This window comes from Pagrus pagrus, assembly GCF_965226575.1.
Source record: "Pagrus pagrus genome assembly, chromosome: 7".
NCBI lineage: Eukaryota > Metazoa > Chordata > Actinopteri > Spariformes > Sparidae > Pagrus > Pagrus pagrus.
Window position 1 is genome coordinate 17,141,271 of NC_140191.1, and position 21,971 is coordinate 17,163,241.

At 41.0% G+C, this 21,971-nt stretch overlaps 1 protein-coding gene across 3 annotated transcripts in view; it reads left to right on the plus strand.

Moving 5' to 3' along the window:
• fhod3b (formin homology 2 domain containing 3b) overlaps positions 1–21,971 on the plus strand; it is a 96,499-nt gene that overhangs the window by 37,534 nt on the left and 36,994 nt on the right. For all 3 annotated transcript variants that reach the window (XM_084356439.1, XM_084356440.1, XM_084356441.1), the window contains exons 4-5: positions 19,964–20,031; positions 21,684–21,789. In XM_084356439.1, coding sequence (XP_084212565.1) covers positions 19,964–20,031; positions 21,684–21,789 — 174 coding nt within the window. The remainder of the gene's footprint in view (positions 1–19,963; positions 20,032–21,683; positions 21,790–21,971) is intronic.

The window sequence follows — 21,971 nt, forward strand, 5'->3', positions numbered from 1 at the left end:
AGTTTTAATACAGTGCACGGTCTACAATCTTCTTGTTGGTTGCATTCGAACTAAGAGGGGACACATACGAGCAAGCCATCCAGAACGAGTCTCTCAGATTCAAACCCAGCAGTGTGAGGTATGCTCCAGACCCCTCTTCAGTTTCAGATCCGATTTTAAGTCTGTGACCTTTGTAAATACAGCTATTCTTAACACGTGAATTGTTTCTAAATCAGAGGTTGAAATGATCTTGCACTTTAGGCGGAAGCAGAACAGTTTGTGCCAGTATGAGATTAGATCATCTCACTAAAAGTAAAACTACAGAACTGCAATTCTGACAGACTCTGGATTAAACATTCGGTGAGATTTCTCCTGGGGAATTGCCTTGGCTCTCTCAATCAAAGCTATTTCAATCAATCCTTTAAAGTGTTGAGGATAAGATGTGGGGGGCCTAGAGCTCGCTGACATGATTGGTAACAAATGACTTACTGCTGCGGTGGGTTGGGGGTGAGGGGGGGGTTCCCCCTGTGGATCCTCAAACATAGTGTATTTTCTTAAAGGAGACAGTTAGCGCTTGATGAGGCAGCCTGGCTGTAGGAGCTGTTGATACGAGGCAGTCAAAGGTCACTTTTTGAAGCGGAAAAGCCAGTGGCATGGACCTGCTGCTCCAGTGGGAAAACATTACCAGCTCTTATCTATGTGCTGAGCTTATTTGAATCACTACCAGATGCCTATTATAATTACTCATGTTAATTGTTAATATATTGGTGTCACATTCAGTTCACAGTTAAAAGCGAGTAGATAATTCTGACTTGTTCATTCATAAATCATATTTTTTGAAATTGACAATGTTCGACACAGTATGTGTAAAACAGTAATGCAGTAAATGGTACTTAGCAGTTAAGTATATTGACTTTTGATGATGAAGATTTGACGATAATAAGTTGTTAATCAGTGGATGTTATTTATTCATAGTTTATTTTACCCTTCATCTCTTAAAAGTAAGTCCATAAGATTTTCAAAGTGTTCTTCTTTAGCCATGCTAGCAATGTGGCTGTAGGCATGGCAATGGATGACTTTGGCCGAGATCAAAATATCTGAACAGCTATTAACTAGATTCCCATGACATTTGGCACATCCCCATCAGGATGAATATACTCAGGTGATCTCGTAACCTTTCATCTAGCGTCTAATCTGATAGGTCGGATGGTTTGTCACACAGAACTATCCAGAAAGTCTCAATTAGAAACTATTTGGAAAAGGGCAGGCGCTTCAAAAGTACTTGGCCATCTGTCTATTACCGTCTATCACAGGCTTACTTCAACCAATCAGATCATGAACCATATGACTTAGCAGGAAAGTGCTACCAGCAGAGCCAGTTGGTAAATCAAATTCCTACAGGAGAAGAGTAAAAACACCTTTTCCATTGTGAAAAGCCTTCAGTGCCATTCTTTGCTCTTGATTCAACGAATCACAACATCTATGCACACCTCTTTAGGAGCCACCAGTCTCTCGCAGGGCATGAATGCATAGCTGGAAGTCTGGAATGATTAATTTGCAAAATCACATGATCAAGTTATATCGGAAGGTAATCTAGCGTCATCACCAGGCTAAGTTTTCATAAAGCTATTTGACCATCGGACAAGCACTTCTAATTGGGTATACTGATTCCTTTTGTCGTGACCAATTTCTTTAATATTCTCTATTTTTCAGTTGCATGTTTTACTGCAGCAGTCATTCCAGCATGAAACCTCACTCTGCGCTAAATTCTGTGCCCTACTCATGTTATATGACTGGTTTCAACCATTGTCTGATGAAGTTTACTAGTCGAAGCCAAAACACTTTGTGTTAGATAAAATGAAGAAAACACTGAGTAGATAACATGACCAACGAAGGACCAGGACCTTGCTGCAGAAATCACAACTGAGATGCTGCAACCCTGCATGGTTACACTGCATGATTACAAAATGATTTCTGGGAGGTGCAGCACAAGAAGTTTGTAAAATATTTGATGCTTTAATTTTTAAAATCAGCTTGTTTCCAACTTGTGTAAGCTGGTAGTAATGTGGTGTATTATAGTACAGTCATCAGACCGTCTTTCCATCCAATCACGGAAAATGTAGAAAATCTCTCCACCCCATGATCAAACATATCAACAACAAGTCCACTTGAAGGAGACCAAATGAAATAGCACAGCCATTACCCTGACTTCATAAACAAACACGTCTGTTTCCCCCTCTGGATGCCATTAGGAACATTTCAATATTTGTTTTTGTCATTGAGCAAAATGTGTTCTTTCTTCCTCTTCATACTTGAGTAGTATGCAAATCATAGCATTCATTTACAAGCCGCCATTGTTCTCAGTCCAAACACAGCTTGTGTTTGTAAGTCTGTAATTGTGTGGTATATTCTGCTCTGCTTATCTAACCTCCCCTCTTTCTAATCATGTAATATTTAGAATATATAGAGGTTACGGTTACGTTGTCCGCTGGTTAAATCCGATGGCTTTTACAGAGAGTGCAAAGGCCGCTTTGAAGCCTTTATGGAATCCAGCTGGCTTGGTCCCGCATTTCCAAAGTTCCACATTTATCTGAACCAGATCAGAGCCAAGCGCAGTCCATTCACACAGCCTTTAGAGCAGCAAGGAGTTTTAGAGAACATGAACACATTTGTACAGATTAAACACTGGGATCATAAAGTTGTTTTCATTCCAGTATCTATTGTACTGTACCTCCCGATACTAGTCTTACATGGTGAGGGAGGTTCCTGGATTTTGCAATGAAACTCTTTTTAAATCTCCTCAATGGTGAAATTTGATCAATATCTGTGAAATTACACCATCCATTAGGCCTTTGATGCAACAGCTGGTAAATGTGAAACTGCATCCCCAATGCTGCACACACACATACACACAATCCCATTTTGACTCCACCTAAAGTATTTAAGCCCTCAGCAGGTGTGGCAAAATTTCCCTTTCTCTATAATGACCCACTCCTGTTCATCGTTGGCACAAAATACTACCATCTGAATGTGGGTCAAACCTATTTTCAGGACTATTATTTCTAACAGACGTCCTGTGAAATAAAAAAGAATAGATCTGCATTCCTGCAGTACATGACACTCTCAGGCTTGGACACATCCAGGCTTATTAAACTTTACTGCAGTTTTTTTTTTGTTTTTTTCTGAACTGCACATGAACACACAAAGTAACCTCATAAAAAGAAAGCATATAATGTCTAGTGCATTCACTTCCACACATCTAGCTCCAGAATGAAATGCAATGAAATGCGTAGATGTGTCAATGAGAGCACCTTTGTTGTCAAGTTCTTCCCGTCTTCTGCGGCAGCGCTCAGGAGCTTTGTGCTGTGATTGAGCCTAACCACAACCAGGTGCACTTGAAAAGGTTTTGGTGAGACTGGCACAGGGTCAAGACAGGGTGGAAGTAGGAGGGGTGTGAAGAGGGGTGAAAACATCAAACGACATGAACCTGGTACCAGAGTGTTAGGCTAAGGTGTCTGAACTTGTTACAGTGTGATCATGCAGGGCTGTTGCCTGTTGAAATCTTGTCTCACGCAGACTCAGAAACCCCAAAACTCAGCATTATTGCCTTTTTGTTCTTTGCCTTTCAGGAGGGTGGAGGAACAGGCGTATATGTGGGTTGTGTGAAGTCATAAATATTATTTTCAAGATTTTGCTCTTAAAATCTGGCTGATTTTACGGGTAGGCCATGGTCAATCAAGATGAAAGACAAATGAGGTGAGATGTAAGATTTACAATCCATCATGGTTTCTGTACAACAAGCCCAGTGGGGCGAAGGAAAAAAAAGTCCTTTTTCGCAACTATGAAATCGTCTGTTTTGAAAGGCATCAGGGCTACACCCTGCAGTACACCCACAGCCTCATGCAAACCATACTGCAAAGTTATGTGTGGCCAGGTGGCTTTTGTTGGTTGTCTGAGCCAAGTTATTCTTTATTCAACAACCATTGCTCAGTGAATTTGTTTTGGGAATAATTGTCATTATAGTTACAACAGCACAACACAGCCAGTTTGGGAAAATTGGAGGTTATTACAATATCTCAAACAATGTCAAAATCCATCTCTTGCTGTTGGTTGTCCATGAGTTGTGACAATAAACTTTATTGTCAAATTAAACTTAACAGTAAGTTTCCAAAAAGTAAACATTACTGGAAATTATCATAATTTAAAGCTGTAAGATTCTGTATTAGGAAAAATAAGGCTCTATAAAACATTCATCATTTTTTATTTGCATACCTGCCAACATATTTGTGCAGATACTGATATGCTGCATCTTATTAGCCAATATAAGCCACTTAATAATTTGGGCTCTACGTTTTTTGGGGGGAAGGGGGTGAAATACCAACACCACAATGTCACCACTTTGACCAAAGTTATGCAAGTGCTTTTTTTCACATTTGTGTCTCCATTGATGTAGATGCAGTCATGCGTAAATCTCACCCCCTGCTGCGCACAGAGCAAGGACCCTTTCTCTTCTTTTTTTTTCTGCAGCTTTATTACACCGGCCTCCCGTCTTGTTGGGATAGTTAAACCTGTTAACTCTACTTCTCATGCAAACACAGCAAAGCATGGAATAGAATACCAGACAGAGACCTCTAGGGGTTAGGATGGTAAAGACATCCACTTAGCAAAGATCAGCCATGAACTATAACCAAGGTATAACAAAGTTGCTGATATTTTTAAAGATGGATTTAATTTACATTTCTGTTGAGGTTTTAATGAATATTTATCCTTGTGAAGACAGTCAGGAAGTTCTTACCTCTATCATCCCGGGAGACACATAAACTCCCAGCCCTTACATGAAAAGTACTCTCTCAGACATACACACACATTGAAATCCTGCAGAGAGACAAAAACACAGTAATACGATAATAAATAGTGTATATAGTGTGAATAGTGTATCAGAGCATGTCAGTAGTGTGAGCAAAGCTTTTTTTAGCCATTACTGTTGGAATCTAATCTAATGTACCATTAGTTGCCAAGCAAAACCACTCATCCTGTGTCTTGTCATGTTTGACAATGTCAGATTCATGCACTTAGTAGCAGATTACATTAATCTGGAATTAGTCTTTGAATAACTCTCCCACTCATTGGAATAACAAGAGGTGCCATATATCCACCCCAATCTCTCCCCTACAAAAAAATGTTGTTGTGGTTCCTCCCTAACTAATGTGAGTGTTGTGCTGGGCAAACCTCTTGTCATTCTCATACCACAAATATCTTCTCATTACTTTAAGGTATGTATTATTGACGTGGTTTTATATAGCTTTGGATCATAATCTTGGCTCTATCTCTTCCTTTTTTCCATTGCACACTCTGTGATATGACGGCTGGCTTTGGCTAAATAAGGTAAGAGAACACTTAACATTCTTTCTTGCCAAAAGACAGCTGATCCTCTGTAGTGCTAGAGCCAAAACGCCCTTTTATCCTATCAGAAATTGAGGGTGCCTTAGGTGTGCCAGCCAATCCCTCTCCACCTCGACACTGTCATGCTAAAGGGATGCATGACTGGCTCCTAATGGTGGTTTTCAAAAATCTCTTCGTTTGATTTATATTGCTAGGGCATGTTTGCTGAAAGTCAGGTATGTCTCTTCAAAGTGGGCAGCAGTTTCTGGTAAAGCAGACCGTCTCCCATCTCACTTTTCATTGAGGCAGTAATTTTCTCTGTTGTTTTGTATTGAAGATATGGGGCTTGTTTAATTTTCCAAGCATGCGTATTTTTGAAAATAGTCATTCCTGGAAGACATTAGTTAGGTTGTCAAAATAAGAAACTAATAAAGCACCATTACCCTGTCTCTTGTTTCAAATTGAAGCTGTCATCCGCAATAACAGATGGTTTTGCTGTTGTTTTTCAGTTCAGGTTTTCCTTTTATGACCAAAAGAAAGAGATTTGCTAGTTGTAGAAAATATGTCCAAATATAATATGACTCAAACATAAGTTAATTGAAGAAACTAGACATTTGCTCTAAACAGTTTTTATCAAAATAAGCCAAAAATGCAGGCAATGGTTAAATTTAGGGCTGCCACAAACAATTATTTTTACCACTGATTAGTATGGTGATTATTTTCTTGATTAATAGATTAGTTGTTTGGTCTATAAAATGTCAGAAAATGGCGGAAAATGTTGATAATTGTTTCAAAGCTTAAGCTGACGTCAGATGTCTTGTTTTGTTCACAACCTTCATATATTCAGTGTACTGTTATAGAGGGATAGGGTTACCTGACAATATTCACATTTACGAAACTGGAATCAGAGAAATGTGACTGAATCTGAAAATCTGACTTTTTAAAAAAGTTCATAAAACTATCCATCCATAATTGTTGAAAAATTAATCGATTAATTGTTGTAACTCAAGTTAAATTGGCCCATTTAGGAATATGCATGGAAGAAAGGCCTTGATTTCCTTCACTCACTAGGACAGCACTTTTTGGATTATGCAGTAGAATCATGTGACAGATGAATGATGAGGAAGAGGCCAAGCTTATTGCTGATAAATGTAGACAAGGAGCCAAGTTTAATATACTGGCCCATCTCTTGTTGATTTTTCCTGGTAACATAAGAACGCCTAGGGCACTCATATCTATCAAAGGGGCATTATGGCATTCTATCTCCAATTTGTGGGGTCGCACTGTATCTCCTTACCTCATGATATGGATTAATGTCTGCTGTGTGAGAGTGTGTTAGAGTTTGATGGATTTGAGCTGCAGTTGCCTTTCCTCTCCGAGACAGGCCCAGTGTGGTACAGTGATCCCGGGGTAATGTTTTACCGTATTTATTCAGACCTGTCCAAATATGTCAGGAGTGCTATGAGGTTACATGCCTCTGGAGAAAAATGGCAGTTCACCCTCCCCAACAAGGTTACAGGGAGAATGACATCCTTCATTGGCACCAACTTGGGTTAATCATTAGGGGGCACAAAACATTAGTAATGTTAGATGACGTCATGTCAGAGGAGAGTTTCTGCATGGCATGCTTCAACTAAGTTTGGGCACAGCAAAACAAAATCCGCAAAGAAAACAAAGCATTCCACGGTCAATCATCTGATCCACTTTGTGAATACATAAAAGTTGTTGCTGTTGCACAATGTGTTTATTACTTTAGCCACAGTGCCTGATTCTGTGTCTGCATGTTACCTTTCTAGCTCCACGGCTCTGAACCACAATCTCTGGTTTTAGGCTATTTTAATGTAGGCCTACTTTTGCCTCACTTGTAGCTGGTAACTAGCTTTTCACAGTCTGGACCAACTTTTTTGGGTGGCTGTGGCTCAGTAGGTTGGGCAGTCATCCCACAATCTGAAGGTTGGTGGTTTGATTCCCTGGCCTCTACAGTCTACGTGTCCCTGGGCAAGATACTAAATCCCAAATTGTTCCTGGTGGCTCTTCCATTGACGTATGAATATTTATTGATGAGCAGATGGTACCTTGCATGGTAGCTTCTGCCATCAGTGTATGAATGTGTGTGAATGGGTGAATGCTAACGTTTCAGGAACACACAGACTTTTTATTTCTCTTCCGTGGCAGTGAACACAATACACTACCTTTCAGTAACTATTATGCTGCATCCTTCGTTTATTCACACACTTTATGGCTGACTAAAGTAATTTAATTGCCTGTAACAGCACTTTTCTATGGCTGCGACAAAGTGCTGGTACCTTTCTCACACACTCAGTCTCTCACTTCCCACAACAAAGACACTAGACATCACCACACAGGTGACCCCAGCGGGAAGTTCAGCCAGTAACAGATAGGATCAGAGCAACAAAATCACTCAACATGCTTCATCATGTAATTCAAATCTAACTTTAAGAATAACATAGGCCATAGTAAGCCAAGTTTAGCCCTGGCCACTGCAGAAAAGCCATTTTTAACTTTGGGGGGGCATAAAACCCTGTGCCACCCCCATAGATGGTGCCTATGCATGCTTGAATATTTGAGATATTGCTAGATTCTTCCAAGCACTGTAAAATAAATAGAAACCAGCCTTGTGTTCTCTTTGATTTGGCAGCCTTTAGGTGCCTCCGATGGCATTAGTGCTTTGTATTAAGGTGTCAAAATGTAGCTATAAACTTCTGTATAAATCACTTCTTAATCCCAGGATTTGAATTGTATGTTGAGCAACAGTTCTCATCTAATATGCACCATAAGTCTGTACAAGGGTTCAGTTGAGGCCCACAAGAAAAAAAATGGAAAAAACATTTCATTATGCCAAAAGGCGGTCGTTGACTTTACTCAATTGACTTGCCAAGCAAATATTAAATCCTTATCAGCTAGCGCTAACATGAGTGAGAAACTTCTGTTACGATCCATCAGGAATAAAACAGCAAACACATCAGTCATTTGGCATTGTTGAGTAGGATTTTGAAGAGAAAAGCAGTCAGTCATGTTGATTGTGAATTTGTTCCAGTTGGGCAAATAGGTCGGCCCCAGAGGACAAAACAGGTCTTTCAGTCCTGTGCCAAGCATGGATTATATTCATTTCAATGACACCTCAGAATAAAGCAGTGTCTGTCCAAACAAAACACCTCCTCAACAACAGAGTTAATTAACAATTCAGGACGAAACTTTCTCCTCTGATCCATGAGAAATATTCTGTTGTTTATATTCTTGGATTAGATTGTAATTACATGATTAACTATAAGCACAAATATCATGAATCTCTTATCACAGCATGCTTTTCATATAAGTATTTTATCTTGCCTCTTTGGATGTCAATAATAGTGCTGACTTGACCCTTTCCCAGGCTCTGCCACCTGTCAACAGTCAGTTCAAACTTCACACCCAGCTTGGCATAACAAAGCCAGTGCCAAGGTGCAACAATTTCACATGACAGGGCAATCATGCAAGAGCAGGCAAGTCATGGTAACTGATGTTTATCTTCACATATCACTACAGAGAAAAATCATAGTCATAAAACTGGACAGCCTTTCGATAAGGTTTATTCCTCCTTGGTCATCCTCTGTCGATTCGTTAGCAATAATTTCACTACGGAGACTTTGAAGATTACACGTACTATAAACACAAAGTCATGCGCCTGCTTGTTTGGCAAATATGTTACCTACAGTACAATCTTCAGTCTGATTGTGGATCTGGCTCAAAGATAATGTCATAAACTTCCCATAGCCTTGTTGTTTTTCTATGTCCACACTTGTATGGGTTTTCTTCATACAAACTCAGAGCCTTGTTCTTACAGATTTTCAGTCCAGGCTTCAATTTGTCCAGAGACCAGTTAAGTATGCTTTCATGTGCTTTCAAATATAGCAAACACTGCACGTTCCCTTTGTAAGATTTTGGCTAAATGACTAGTGCAGCACATTTTATCTCCTGTCAGGCATTAACACATTGTACTGTAGGGTTGGGACCAATCCAATCCAATATCAGCTTGTCAGATACTGACTATACTCATCGGATATTGACATTTTGTACATCAATGTGGTAATAATAATGGTCAAAAGTTATTTAAGATAGAAAACAAATATTGAAAAACATTTTTTTTATTTTGGGTGGAAGGACCCCCAAAACCCGCTGCCAATAACTTCTACCTAAGTTTTCCAGAAACCTAGGGATAAACACTAATCTCTACTTTGTTTTTTGTCGCTGCTCTGTTGAAACCATGTGTCTCCAAAAGGTCAAATTTTCATGGGCTCTGAAAATCAGCCCTGCTTTTAGCTTTGTGGCAAAGTCCAATGGCTTTTTAGATGGTGAATTTAACTCATAAGAGGTAGAAGATGTTTATCAAATGGTAAAGGAACACATCAAATCTCCAAATTTAGATATAAATGGTTTTCATTGGACAGTGACCTATTGTTAATCCTAAAGATCGGATTTTTTACTCTTCCCTCTCAAATGTGTTTTTGAGTATCCATCTGTCTGTGACTGGTGGAAGTAATTACCTAGGGTCATTATGGGTTGTGAGCAACACTGATGACAGGGAGCTGCTCCTATTAGATGGGATGTCAGGTTAACTAGATTGTGTCCTTACCTAAGCCACTGACAGACAGGTGTCAAAGGTCTTCATCTTCCCCACTGCGAAGACAGGAGGAAACACATTTTCCCCTGGCAGAAATAGGAAGAAATTGGAGGGAGACCGCAATGGGTCCCACTTATGCACAAACCAGGTGTTTTGACAGAAAGACTGTGTGAGATGGGAGAATATTTTTCCATTTTGTTTCCATTAAGAGCACAGTCTCAGTGTGGCCAGTATGGAAATGAGACGGTGTGCTCGCTGTCACAGATGTGTGTGCTTCCACATCGGTCAGCTTCCTATTCCTAGAGCAGAGTCTGAAATAGATGTGGTCTCAGCACAACTGTGTTTATTGGACAGAGTTTGCACTGGTGCACTTCCCCACGTGTCAGGTTGTCAAAAGTAAGAGCAAGAGTAAGGAGAGTAATGCAGAGGCAGCGAGACAGCCAAGAGAAGTGAGAGAGGACGAGGGGAATGAAGTGGGTTAGGGGAGAGAGTCACTGAGGTCATTGTTGAGAATATTTTCCATCCCTACTTTCGGAAGAAAAAGAACACTTTTTAACATTCTCATTTAATTGCAAGTACATGAAATGAAACGTTTTTGATTTTAAGGATCATAAAGTCTAAATTGAGAAAAGCACTTGGCTCTGTGAACTGGTCTTTTATGGGGAAAAAGATAAAAATCCTAAAATATGAAAAAAGTACTACCCATATGTGGGCACATGATGTGATAGTAGGGGAATATACTGTATGAACTGAGATTTTAGATTCTACCCTTTAAGCATCTGGTCCGGCATCTTTATGCACATGGCTGGTTTTTACTGCAGTAAGAAAAGCTGCTTGGCCGAAGCAGCTGCCAAGCAACACATGGGGAAAAAGGCCTTGACCCAACCTCTTTCCAACTTTATATACAGAGATTATTAGAGGAGCATTCACCAACAGAGTCACAGAAATACTTCTAATGACCAGCTTCACCCCTGTCAACAGTCCCCATAACTTCATGGTGACTTGCTTTAACTGTGTTACAGCACGAACCCCCAAGCAGACCCACTTCAATTGTTGATCCCCCAGTTTATATCTGTGTCAGGCTTTTGTCTGGGCTGCTGAATGAGTTACATGCCTTTACTCTGCGCTCCGCTCCACTACCTATCTGTGTCAGTGGTGGCGAGTATAGGGAAACCCCGCGGAGGAGGTGAAAGGGGGCAGTGGGCTACAAGAAAGCAGAGAGAGAAGAAAAGGGGGGTATTAACTGGGAGGGGGGTGGTGTGTAGCGAGGGTCACCCCACCTGGTAGCTAAGGAATGACTCATTAGACAGACGGGCTCTAATGAAAGATTTGTCTGTCCTCACATTGGCCTTGCTGTCATGTCTGTCTCCTCGTCTGGAATTCTGCAGATTCCACCCTCGCTTTCCTCGACTGTTTCTCTTTGACAGTGTCAGATAGCATCTTGACGGCTGGTTAACGTACAGTTTATTGAAGGGACCAGAATATAATTAGCCTGCGATGCCCTTTAAGTGCTCTGCAGAACATGTTCGACCTCTCAAGAATAATGAAAAGATGTACAAGTCGACACAGTAGGATTTACTTGAAGCAACATTATGCAACGATATTACCTTAAAATAACTTAGAGCACCAAAATGGTTTGATGGTACACTGACTTATAATAGGGAGAATGGTGCCTCTTTCATTCCCACTCGGTGCCCTGAACAGCTGTTCTTGCACTGTATAACTTTGGTTCAGAGGGGCAGGATCTTCTGCGAGGAAGTGCATAACGCTTTTAGGGTCTTCAGCTTGCTATAGGAAGAAGCTAGCTGTGTGTACCCCATACACCATTTGCAAAACATGAATTATACTTTCTTTTTATACATAGGCTAAGAACATTAGCAGCATTTCATCAAAAACGTTCATTCTTTTCTTATTCTTTTTGAAATGTTAGTGTCCATCTCCGATGTCATAATATATAAAACTATGCATAGTATGTTAGCATTACACTACCCTGTCAGTTAAAATGGTTCTTTGGCTTCTGATGTCATCTTTGCCAGAACCAAAATGAACTTGTCAACAGATGGACGTGTACAGCTGTCCATGAGGGTTGGGTCAAGGTGCGAGTTGTATTTATTTATGATGTTGCTTTAACTGCTCCAGCCTACAAGACAAATGCCACTGCTGCCTTCCAGAAGAATTATTGCGACTGATGAAAGCATAAACTTTTACTGAAAGTCTATTGTAAACACATCAATAAATACAAAAATCCAATTTCCCCATCTCCATCCAGGGACAATGAGTGCCGTTGAGCTCTGTGGGCCGGGTTTTGTGTTTATTGGAACTAATCTGTGGTATGCCTTGGTATCAAATGTCTCTGCCAGGATAGAGTGTCACAGCCCAGAAACCTGATCTCCTCTCTGCTCCCGTGAGATTTTAGACACCGTGCTTTCCCGTACGATGTGAGGAGGAAGTCCAGGTACAACATCCGTGAAGGAAATCAAATCAAAATGAATTAGTGTGGTTTATTTGCATACTCCTAACACTGAAGGAACATGTGTCCAGACATATTTATTGTGAATCTTGCAAGATCTTTCTGTGGAAGCTCCTCATATAGGAACTTTTATATGAATGACAGAAAAAAACAGACAAAGGCAGCACACATTTGACTTATTACAGTCTTGCACTGTATGTTAACTCTTTTCCCATCACTAGATTAAGCCCAGATTTATTAGTTATTTGGTGATTTTGATCTCCCATGCCTCAGTTGTGTGTCTGGCCAGAGACTTTGTCGCCCCGTGGGTCCATCCAGGCCTCCCTGTGAGGCCCACTCCCAATGACAGAGGCTTCTTTAGTCTGTGTGGCCCGACTCAGTTTTCCCTAATCTAAACCATCATCTCCATATGTCTTCCATCACAACTTCCAAAGCATTTGAATAAACTCCAGGCAACAGGAACAAATTAATTAATATCATTATTCCTCTGTGCACTTTGTAAACCGCCTGTGTGAGTGTGTACATATTCTTGCATGTGTGCAGTGCATGTTCATGTTCATGTGCACTCGCACACACATACACTCACAGATTGCCCATATAATTGTCTTGATCCACTCTTCGGTTGCTCTCCAAACCCAAACACGGTGAAAGTGATCTCATTCTTACCTGCATTCCCGCTTAATGTTTTCCACCTGAGTGCTATAATCTTCTTTTATCGACCCATTATTCACCTTGTGTTTTTGTTCAGAGAAAAGGGGATAAAAAGAGCAGAAGAAACCCCAGTCCACAAAGTAGCATGTTACAAGCCCATGCACATGTTGGGAGGTCCTCTACCTTAATTACTTGTGTTTTCTCTTCATAAATGTTGGACCAGGAGGTTTCCCTCACAGAGTGGGAAGGAAGAAAAGGAAAAAATGAGAAGGAAGTAATGTTGATGTTGTTGTGCTGCTGTGTTTCGTGACTGCAGAGGGCCATTACACATACTGTAAACTCAAGGGTTTCTCATGAAAATACCAGGGGACAAAAATGAAAGATGGGTCGCTTTATCCTTACACATGGCAGGCAGTGATGTGGCGATGCTGGCTCATACAAGACTGTGGTCTCCCAGATGGCTACAGTTTTCCTGAGCACAGTCTGACCGCCGTCACCTCTCACAGAGTCTGTGGCCTTTACTGACCAGTGGAGACTGACTCCGGACCCTGTGAGACAGGGCTAAATGCAGACATGGGCAGGGCACTGGCTTGAGACTGAAGTCCACTCTGATGGTCCAGCTTTGACCAGCAAAAACTGACTGTTATTCCTGCAAGGCTGCACATAAATACAGAACGTTTCCTGGCGTTAGCTTAATGTAAAGGCGAACAACTAATAAGTTACAATCTACTAGAATTCACCCATGAGAACTGATTCTTTTCAGTTTTATCCAAATAAAATAAGTGATCTGCTTGACCGCTAATCACTAATCAAAGCAGTATGGAGCAATGCCTGCAAGGCAGTTCAGGCAACAACTTGAGCAGCCTGGTCTCAGCAAATGGCTTATGAACAACACACCAAATGTCTTTAGACATCTCAATTTTTGTTTTTTCACATGTCATATAGCACCTTCCCCCTTAAAGCATTTCGCTTGTCATTTTAGGCACAAATGTCGGGGGAAAATGTCAGGTGACATTGTACAAAGCAAGAAAGTCTGCATATGGAGGAGGCCAGTGTGGATGGATACATCAAACAAACACAGGACTTTCACCGAGGAGACTGGTGTTTGTGTACTGTTTGAAACCAAAAGTCAACGTGAACTTATTTTAACTCACGTCCATAAGTTAGCCTATGAAACATATTTAACATACGTAAGTTATTTTAATTCAAACTATGATTGTTTCCTGAACCTAAGTAGTTTTGTTATCTAAACCTAAACAAACAGCGACTGTCACAACATTAACCACATTAATTATTGTTACCATGATAACCGAAGGTCACCTGACTATTACGAATAAAGTAACCTGACTCTGAAAGTGGTGTGCTATTTATACGCCATCCAATGAGATAATGTCGACTTGAGTTGCACTGCTACACCGACACACGGCCGAGTACCCTTGGCCATAGGGCAGTCGATTTAAGCTGACAATGCTCACCCCACTAGTCCAATCCTTCTTTCTCCGTCACTCCCCATTCTACTCTGAGCTGTGCCTTCTCCTACTTGGGGTGTGACAAGGTGAGAGAAAAGGATGTTGGGATATTATACCAAAGGTTAGCTTTTCTCACCCTTACCTCAACCAAAAATACCTCTCAAATCTCTGTTTTCTTTTGTTTTTTTTACTCATGTTAGGGTGCTAGTTGTAACTATAATAGCAACACAGCACATACAGGGTTGGCTAAATGGGTGATGATAGACTTAATACAGTTGAAGACGCAACAATGAGTCAACTTTTCTTTTTTTTGTTGAATTCATTTCCTCTCAGCCAAGTAGCACATGTTCAGTGGTCTTACATGGTAATGTATTCTTTCTCCACATGCCACATGAAAGCTGTTGATTTGATTGCTAAGACATTTTTATATACAATCATGGATACAATGCTAAGGATCCCCTCCTAGGCTTCTTGTCTGACAGCTCAACTCCTGAAAGTGAGCACAGTTTAGTTTATGCAGGGTTGTCCTGCCCGGTGGGGTCCTTGTGGCTTTCCTGGCTGTGCTTTGGATGTGGTTTATGTGTTCCGCCTGTTTGGAAAAGCATGAGCAGTGGTGGTCACCCTGTTCATTTTATGTCAGTTTTTCTGGAAATAAAGGTGTGTTTATGTTTGCAGGTGGAAAATGAGCAAGGTTAATGGCTTTATTGGCAAACAAATTTTGATCATTTGTGAGCTGTCCAGTAGGGAGGAGGTGGGGACTGATCTTGGGTTGACATTGGCACGCGGAGATAAATAAAAAGTGACCCATGACTCACACATAATAGCATCGCTGGAATGTGCTGGCACTGACACAGAGAATCAGAAGGTGTCAAGAGCCGCACAAGACAGATTTGCTTCTGAAAGCTGCCCCCTCAGCAGTAGCACAACCATCCATGCAGTCCTGGCCTGTCTGAAGGTATCAGGCCCCACAGTTGGGCACATTCCTGATGATTATAGAAATTCCGCTACTACTTTTATGATTGTTATAATTACCAGACCATTACATCCCTGTAGCCATTCCAGCTGAGAAAACGGGACTGCGGATTGCATTTAAGAGGAGAAAACAGCTGCTTCCTTTGGTGCATCAATATGAGGCATCAAAAAACCCACTTTCACTCTGTTGAGTCATTCCATTGTCAGGTTTTGTCAGTAAAAGCCTGAGGGGAATGTAAAGATGACAGGAAAAAAGATGGGCTGCTTGTCCTCAGTTGCACTCCTGCATTGTTTTAATTTTAAGGGTTTCTTGTTTTGTGGTATGAAGAGTAATTGGCAACATGGTTAGATGGTTCTTTAACCATGGAAGTATATTATATCAGACTTGAGGATGTGGAGAAGTACTTGGCTGCTGCAATTTGTTTGTTCTTATTGTAGCTGTATTTTGGCTGAGCTTTAGTCAGAACTCAAAGATGCATCTGTCTTGAGGTGCCCAAACAGTGTGTTATTACCAATCATATCTTCCTTTGTTCTTGTAGCCCTAGGCACGCCTTAGCCCAATAACAAATCTGTGAAAAATGTAGAGAGCTATTGAGATAGAATTTTCAGGGTTTCAGGTGAGTGAGACTGTGAGAGTTGGGGTTCAAAAGCATTTCCTCTGAATACATGAGTGCCTGGGTTCTTTTCTAAATACGGGCATGCTGAAGGCCCAAACTTTTGGGTGCATATCTGTGCCAAATGGTATGGAACTAATCTCCACTGAGCTATTTCTCATTAGAGATGGGCCTCTTGAGGTGCATCGGTGTATGTGGACTGCAGACAGGGACAGGGAAGGAACTGTCTGCTTCTGCAGATGGGCTTCATTAGTGTCAGACTGGAGTAACTGGTCCAAACTTCAGGAGGTTAAGTAGAGTAGGGCTGCAACTAGCTATTATTTTCATTGTCAGTTAATCTGTCAACTAGTTTCTCAATTAATAGATTAGTTGTTTACTCTATGAAACATCAGAAATGGTGAAGTTGACAGCAGATTGATTAATCATTGCAGCTCCACAGTAAAGGAGCACAAACATTTGTGTGAATGGCAGTGACACTCTTCATATACAGCTCCGTCATTTTATATTTTATTGTCAGTTTCTCGGTTTTGTACTCTTGACTTGCAGGGCATGCTTTTCATTTTTCTTCAGATTTTCTTATACTTGTTTATTGTTCTGCACCAAAACACCAAGACAAATGCCCCATATGGGAACACACACACAAACACACACACACACACACACAAACATGCTCCTGGGATTTATTCTAACCCAGTGACGGCCCAGGTGCTGATGCATCACAGTCGTTGTGCTGTGCTGTGATCCGGGCAGAATCATCATCGGTTGCTCAGCAGCACTGGTGTAATTTATCTGTCGACTGATTAACACACAATCTGTGTGGCGGTGCAGTTAAGGCTTTGAGAAGAAAAAGAGCACGCCGGTTCAAGACTCGGGTTTAAGTAGGGCCACAAATCACGTTTGCTTTGTATGGTGAAGGTGTGATGAGTAACCCAGAGCATCTCCCTCTGTGTTTCCGCTCCAGTGATCAGAGAGCTTCTCTGTTTAGAGATCGCTAATCTTAACTCTGAGTCATCTTCCTGAGGTACAGGGCAATGGATGTGGCCCTACCTTGACCTGCAGTGGAGGGGGGTGCAGATGATAAAAAGCCTTAACCACAGACCTGAAACCTTAGGCTTCAGTTCATACCATCTAAAAAAAATTTATTTTAGATACATTGAAAATGATAGAACAGAGCAATCCCACTTGTGCATAAAAGCACCAGAAGCTTAGAATTATATAGTGTTGTTTAAGTAATATATACAATAAAAATACCAATAATTAATTATTATTATTCATGTATGTATCACTTTCGTCATTAGAGTTACAAATTACTTTACCACAATGGTAACGATGATGAAAATAGAACCAGAGGTTTATAAAAGTAATAAATAAAAGAAAAGAAGGCTTAAAGTACACAAAAACAGTGTCAGTTTTGAGAGGAGATTTAAAAGATGATGCCGACTTGGCAACCCTGATACGCTCTGGCTGGGAGTTCCACAGCTCGGGGGGCCTAAACCTAAAATGCCTTGTCACAACTCCTTCCTGTTGTTTATAAAGACACAAATCACCAACATCGCACAGCTTCCCGTCTTAATACCTCTGGACCAGCAGAGATTTATTCTTTGTGGATGTTGTTGCCAGTGTCTCTACCGTAAAAGACCAACACTCATCTGCTCATCATGCATCTGAGCCATGTACGGCACTGAATGTGCAAAACATCTAAAACACTGCTCCACTCATACCAAATACCACTGGAGTCATAAATTAGAAACAAGGCATCTTCTTAAGATAAGGAGCTCTGCTGGAACTGGATTGTGAGGTGTTTGATTTCAGCGTGCAGCCTCATCAAATGGGAGTATTTTAACCACATATGGCCCAATCCCAGGCTGTCTGCATTACACATGCATCTCCAGTGTCATGTCTGTCTGAACTAGCGTGGATTACACAAATAATATGAAGTGTGTGGTCAACCTTACCTTGCAATGGCATGCCCTGGAACAGAATGTTTTACAGGAATCCAAACCAAAGTTTGACTCATATATATAGACTGAAGGTAATTGTTATTTATTAAGGTTTAAATTAACTTGCTTGTTGACATGTTCTCCCTGAAATTGTTTTGTGCTTTTCGCAGATGTGTTGGATTTTCTGATGTTGCATGATAGCTGTCTCTGTAGGCCTCTGTATACTAGCTGTCACAGTGTGTGCGTGAAGTTTTTGAGGCACATGTACTTGAGTATATTGAATTTGTGCAACTTTATACTTCCCCGCTACTACATCTCAAATGTAAGTGTTGTACTTTGTAGTCCAGTACGTTAGTCTGGGTGTCGTAACTAGTTAACATAAACATCAATGCACCAGTAATGTAAATTCATAAACACCATATAAAACAGCTAGACATGTACTCGTAGTGGAGTATTCTCACAGTGTGGTTTTAGTACTTCTACTTAAGTAAACAATCTGAATACTTCTTCCACCACTGGGCAACACACACCCTTTCTCTCTCTCTGTCTCAATCCATCTGCTGAAGAGACAACAATGAACAGAGGCCTGTCACTCTGAAGCCTAAGCGTATGCACTCATCAGTGTGTGTTTCTCACACTTTTGAATAGGATTAGTGGCGATTGTTTGCAAAGATGAGGAGCTCATGGGCACAACTCATTTTTGTGTCTGTGTGTCCGTGTGTGTGTATGAGAAGGCTACACATGTTGTGCCTGCTTATTTGCTTCTCTCAATTGCATGTTTGGGTACTCAGGTTTTAACTAAAACACACTGGTGCACCAGCAGTGATAAATCATCCTCCTGCAACTGCACCAGCTGCAGTGGTGCAACAAACAGACAAGAGGCACAGTGCAAGTTGCTTTTTGTAGGGTGTGGATGTGTGTGTGTGTGTGGGTGTGTGTGAGAGAGAGAGTGAAACAACCTGCCTCACTGTGTTCATGCTTGTTTGTGTACATGCCAGTCTCTTGTCAGATCTTGCCGACTAAGACACATCATCAAGATTTAAAAGAAGAAAGTATCTTTCAAAGGCAGACAAAGGAGCTGTTTTTGTAAAACAATAAAGCAGCAAGGGGTGAACAGAAAAGAAAATGGTGGGAGAGAATCAGAACCAGTACTTGACTGTACTGCACCACACTGGACGGTGCTGTATATCTGCAGCAGTAAGAGGCAGGTTTTGCTGAGTCAGAGAGAGTTCACTCAGCACTGATGAGTGAGCTACAGGGACTGTGCTCAGTGCTGCCACTCCCTGGCAGACTTCATGCAGGATGAAGGATTGTCAGAGTAGTTGCAGGATATGTTCGCCTCCATCACAAGCATCTGTCATCCGTCATATCTCTCTTTTGGTACTGTGGTGTTCCCATAACTCATTAATGGCTGTATTGTTTCCTAGCTATTGTGGTGGCTATTGGCTCAAGTTTCTGCCTTGACTTTGTATTATGGTGAGCTACAGATATGGCTTTGTCAGCAGGAAACATCCACTGTTCACTAACTCTCCACAGATGTGCTCTGAGTTGCTCCTACTGTTCTTTTTCTCTCACTGTTCCTCTTGCAGGATATTTTTCACATTTTGCTGCTTGAGCTAATGGCTGCCAATGACATAGACACAAGGAAGTGATTTTGAATGTGTGCATTTCATCGTGGAGATGATAATGTGACGCCCAAAAAGCTTGTTGAAAGGCACTTTAGTTTTAAAGAGACGTCACAACGACTCTGACCCTCTCGTCTGTTTGTTTTATTAACTTTTTGTATGACAACATCATAGAAAGATGCCACATGTGTGAGTGTCAGCTGATGTTTTTCCATTCTCTCCTTTTCTCTCTCCACACAGAAAAACTCTACAACTCAACTGGACGGGAGCTACGGAGAGCCCTCTTTTCCCTCAAGCAGATTTTTCAGGTATTTATTTATCTTTTTTTTTACTTTTGCCGAGCAGAAACTCCAGCTCAAATGATATCAGGCATCTTCCAGAAATACAGCATTCTGTCAGCATGTGAAGTACCTTCTGTCCGTCTTTAAATGTTCCCGTGCATGTCCACACATTAACATGCAAGAACTGTATGCAGTGTGCACACATGCATCGGTGCCCACATGCACACTCTGACTCACTTGGACACAGCATTGTTTTGTTGAGGCAGAGTTGTGCTGCTAAGAGTCTGCCTTCGTGGCAGCTGTGTAGTGTTCAGGTCTGGTCATACTTCACACACTGGGGCTGGGCTGGGCTGGCCTGGTGGGCAGTCGGCCATAGAGGGGGAGGGTTAACCCAGAGTTAGACGGAAAAGAGAGCAACAGACGTTGATGCAGTCCCAGAATAGATCAGAATAGCTCACTTTTAACACTATGAGTGGCTTTGTGGGGTTTCAGTTGTATTGTTGTTATATTTTTGATTCTTGTTGTGTAATAAAATGCCCACTACAATGTGGAGTACAATGTACTACCGTTCTACACTGGATGAGTGTAGAGTGCATCTATGAGTCTTGAATTACAGAGTTATCGACAGGTGTGAGAGATGCAGGTGGTTTTGTCACCGAGGACAAAATGTGGAAAGTGTGGAGGCCAAAGCAACAAGAATCCATTTGAACAAGCTGCAAGCAGATTGTATTGCTTATTGCACTCACAGTAGCTATAAGTGAATGTAAAACAATAGATAATAGATACATTTATACAGATGAGGAGGCTAAATTCAGAGATGTGCTCATGCTTTCTGGCAAATGCATCACATAAATACTGTAGTACTGTCTGAGTACTGGTTTCTCCACGGCTAATTGTTGTTTTTGACTCCTTAAGAATACACTGAAAGGTGTTGTTTAGCAGTGTTTGTTAAAGCAATAGGAAGGTTTGTTGTGTTGCATCAAATTTGATTCATTAAGCATTACTAAGTCATTACTAAGTTCAAATTGTGAAGTCATTTGTCCACTCTGTGCATAAGATTCAAGTATAATTTGTGAACATTAAAGGTCTGAATAATTCATCCCAACAGTTCCTGCCAGATGTTTGTGGTTGACTTATTTCTATGTTACATTAAAACACTTTAAAGTGATTGGAAAGAGTCGTGTGAGCTATTAAACAACAGGTTCCAGATCATTATTTGTCTGCATGCTCTGTCATTCTTAGTTTACGATTGTTGATTAATGTTTGCTGTTAATGCAGTTGACTATATAAAATATGGACGGTGCTTCCGGGTCTGAAAAGAGAAGCAAATGCCGAAGTGCTTTCAACCTATATTCTTTCTAATGGCCACCAGGGGATGACTCCACATCCTCCAAGTCCTATTGTATGTAAGCCTATGAGAAAATGACCCTACTTCTTCCTTAATTTACCACCTCAGTAAACAGTTTCCTACTGAGTTTATGGTCTCAATCGCAGGTTTCAGGTCTTCTTCAGTACAGCATGATGTTCAGTTAGTAAATTATGGTCCACATTAAGAGTAAAATAGACCATAAAGATCTCAGTAAGATCCAATTAGGTTATCGTCCCCAGCTTTTTTTTTTAAATAACTTATTATAAATCAAATAGTCTATGATGACTCTTTCCCCTTGACCTCTTTCCAGGATGACAAGGACCTAGTGCACGAGTTTGTGGTGGAAGAAGGACTCACCTGTTTGATAAAAGTTGGAGCTGAAGCCGACCAGAACTACCAGAATTACATCCTCAGGGGTACGTCTACTCCAGAACTTTTCACCTCTAAGCTCACAGCATACTTTTCCTCTTCTCTGCTTTCTCACACCTCAATTTACAACATGGGCTAATCGAGGATGTTATTCATCAATCCTGTCACACTTTTTCTTTCCATAAACCTATCCAGGACCACATGTGTTTACATACGGCATGTAAATTAA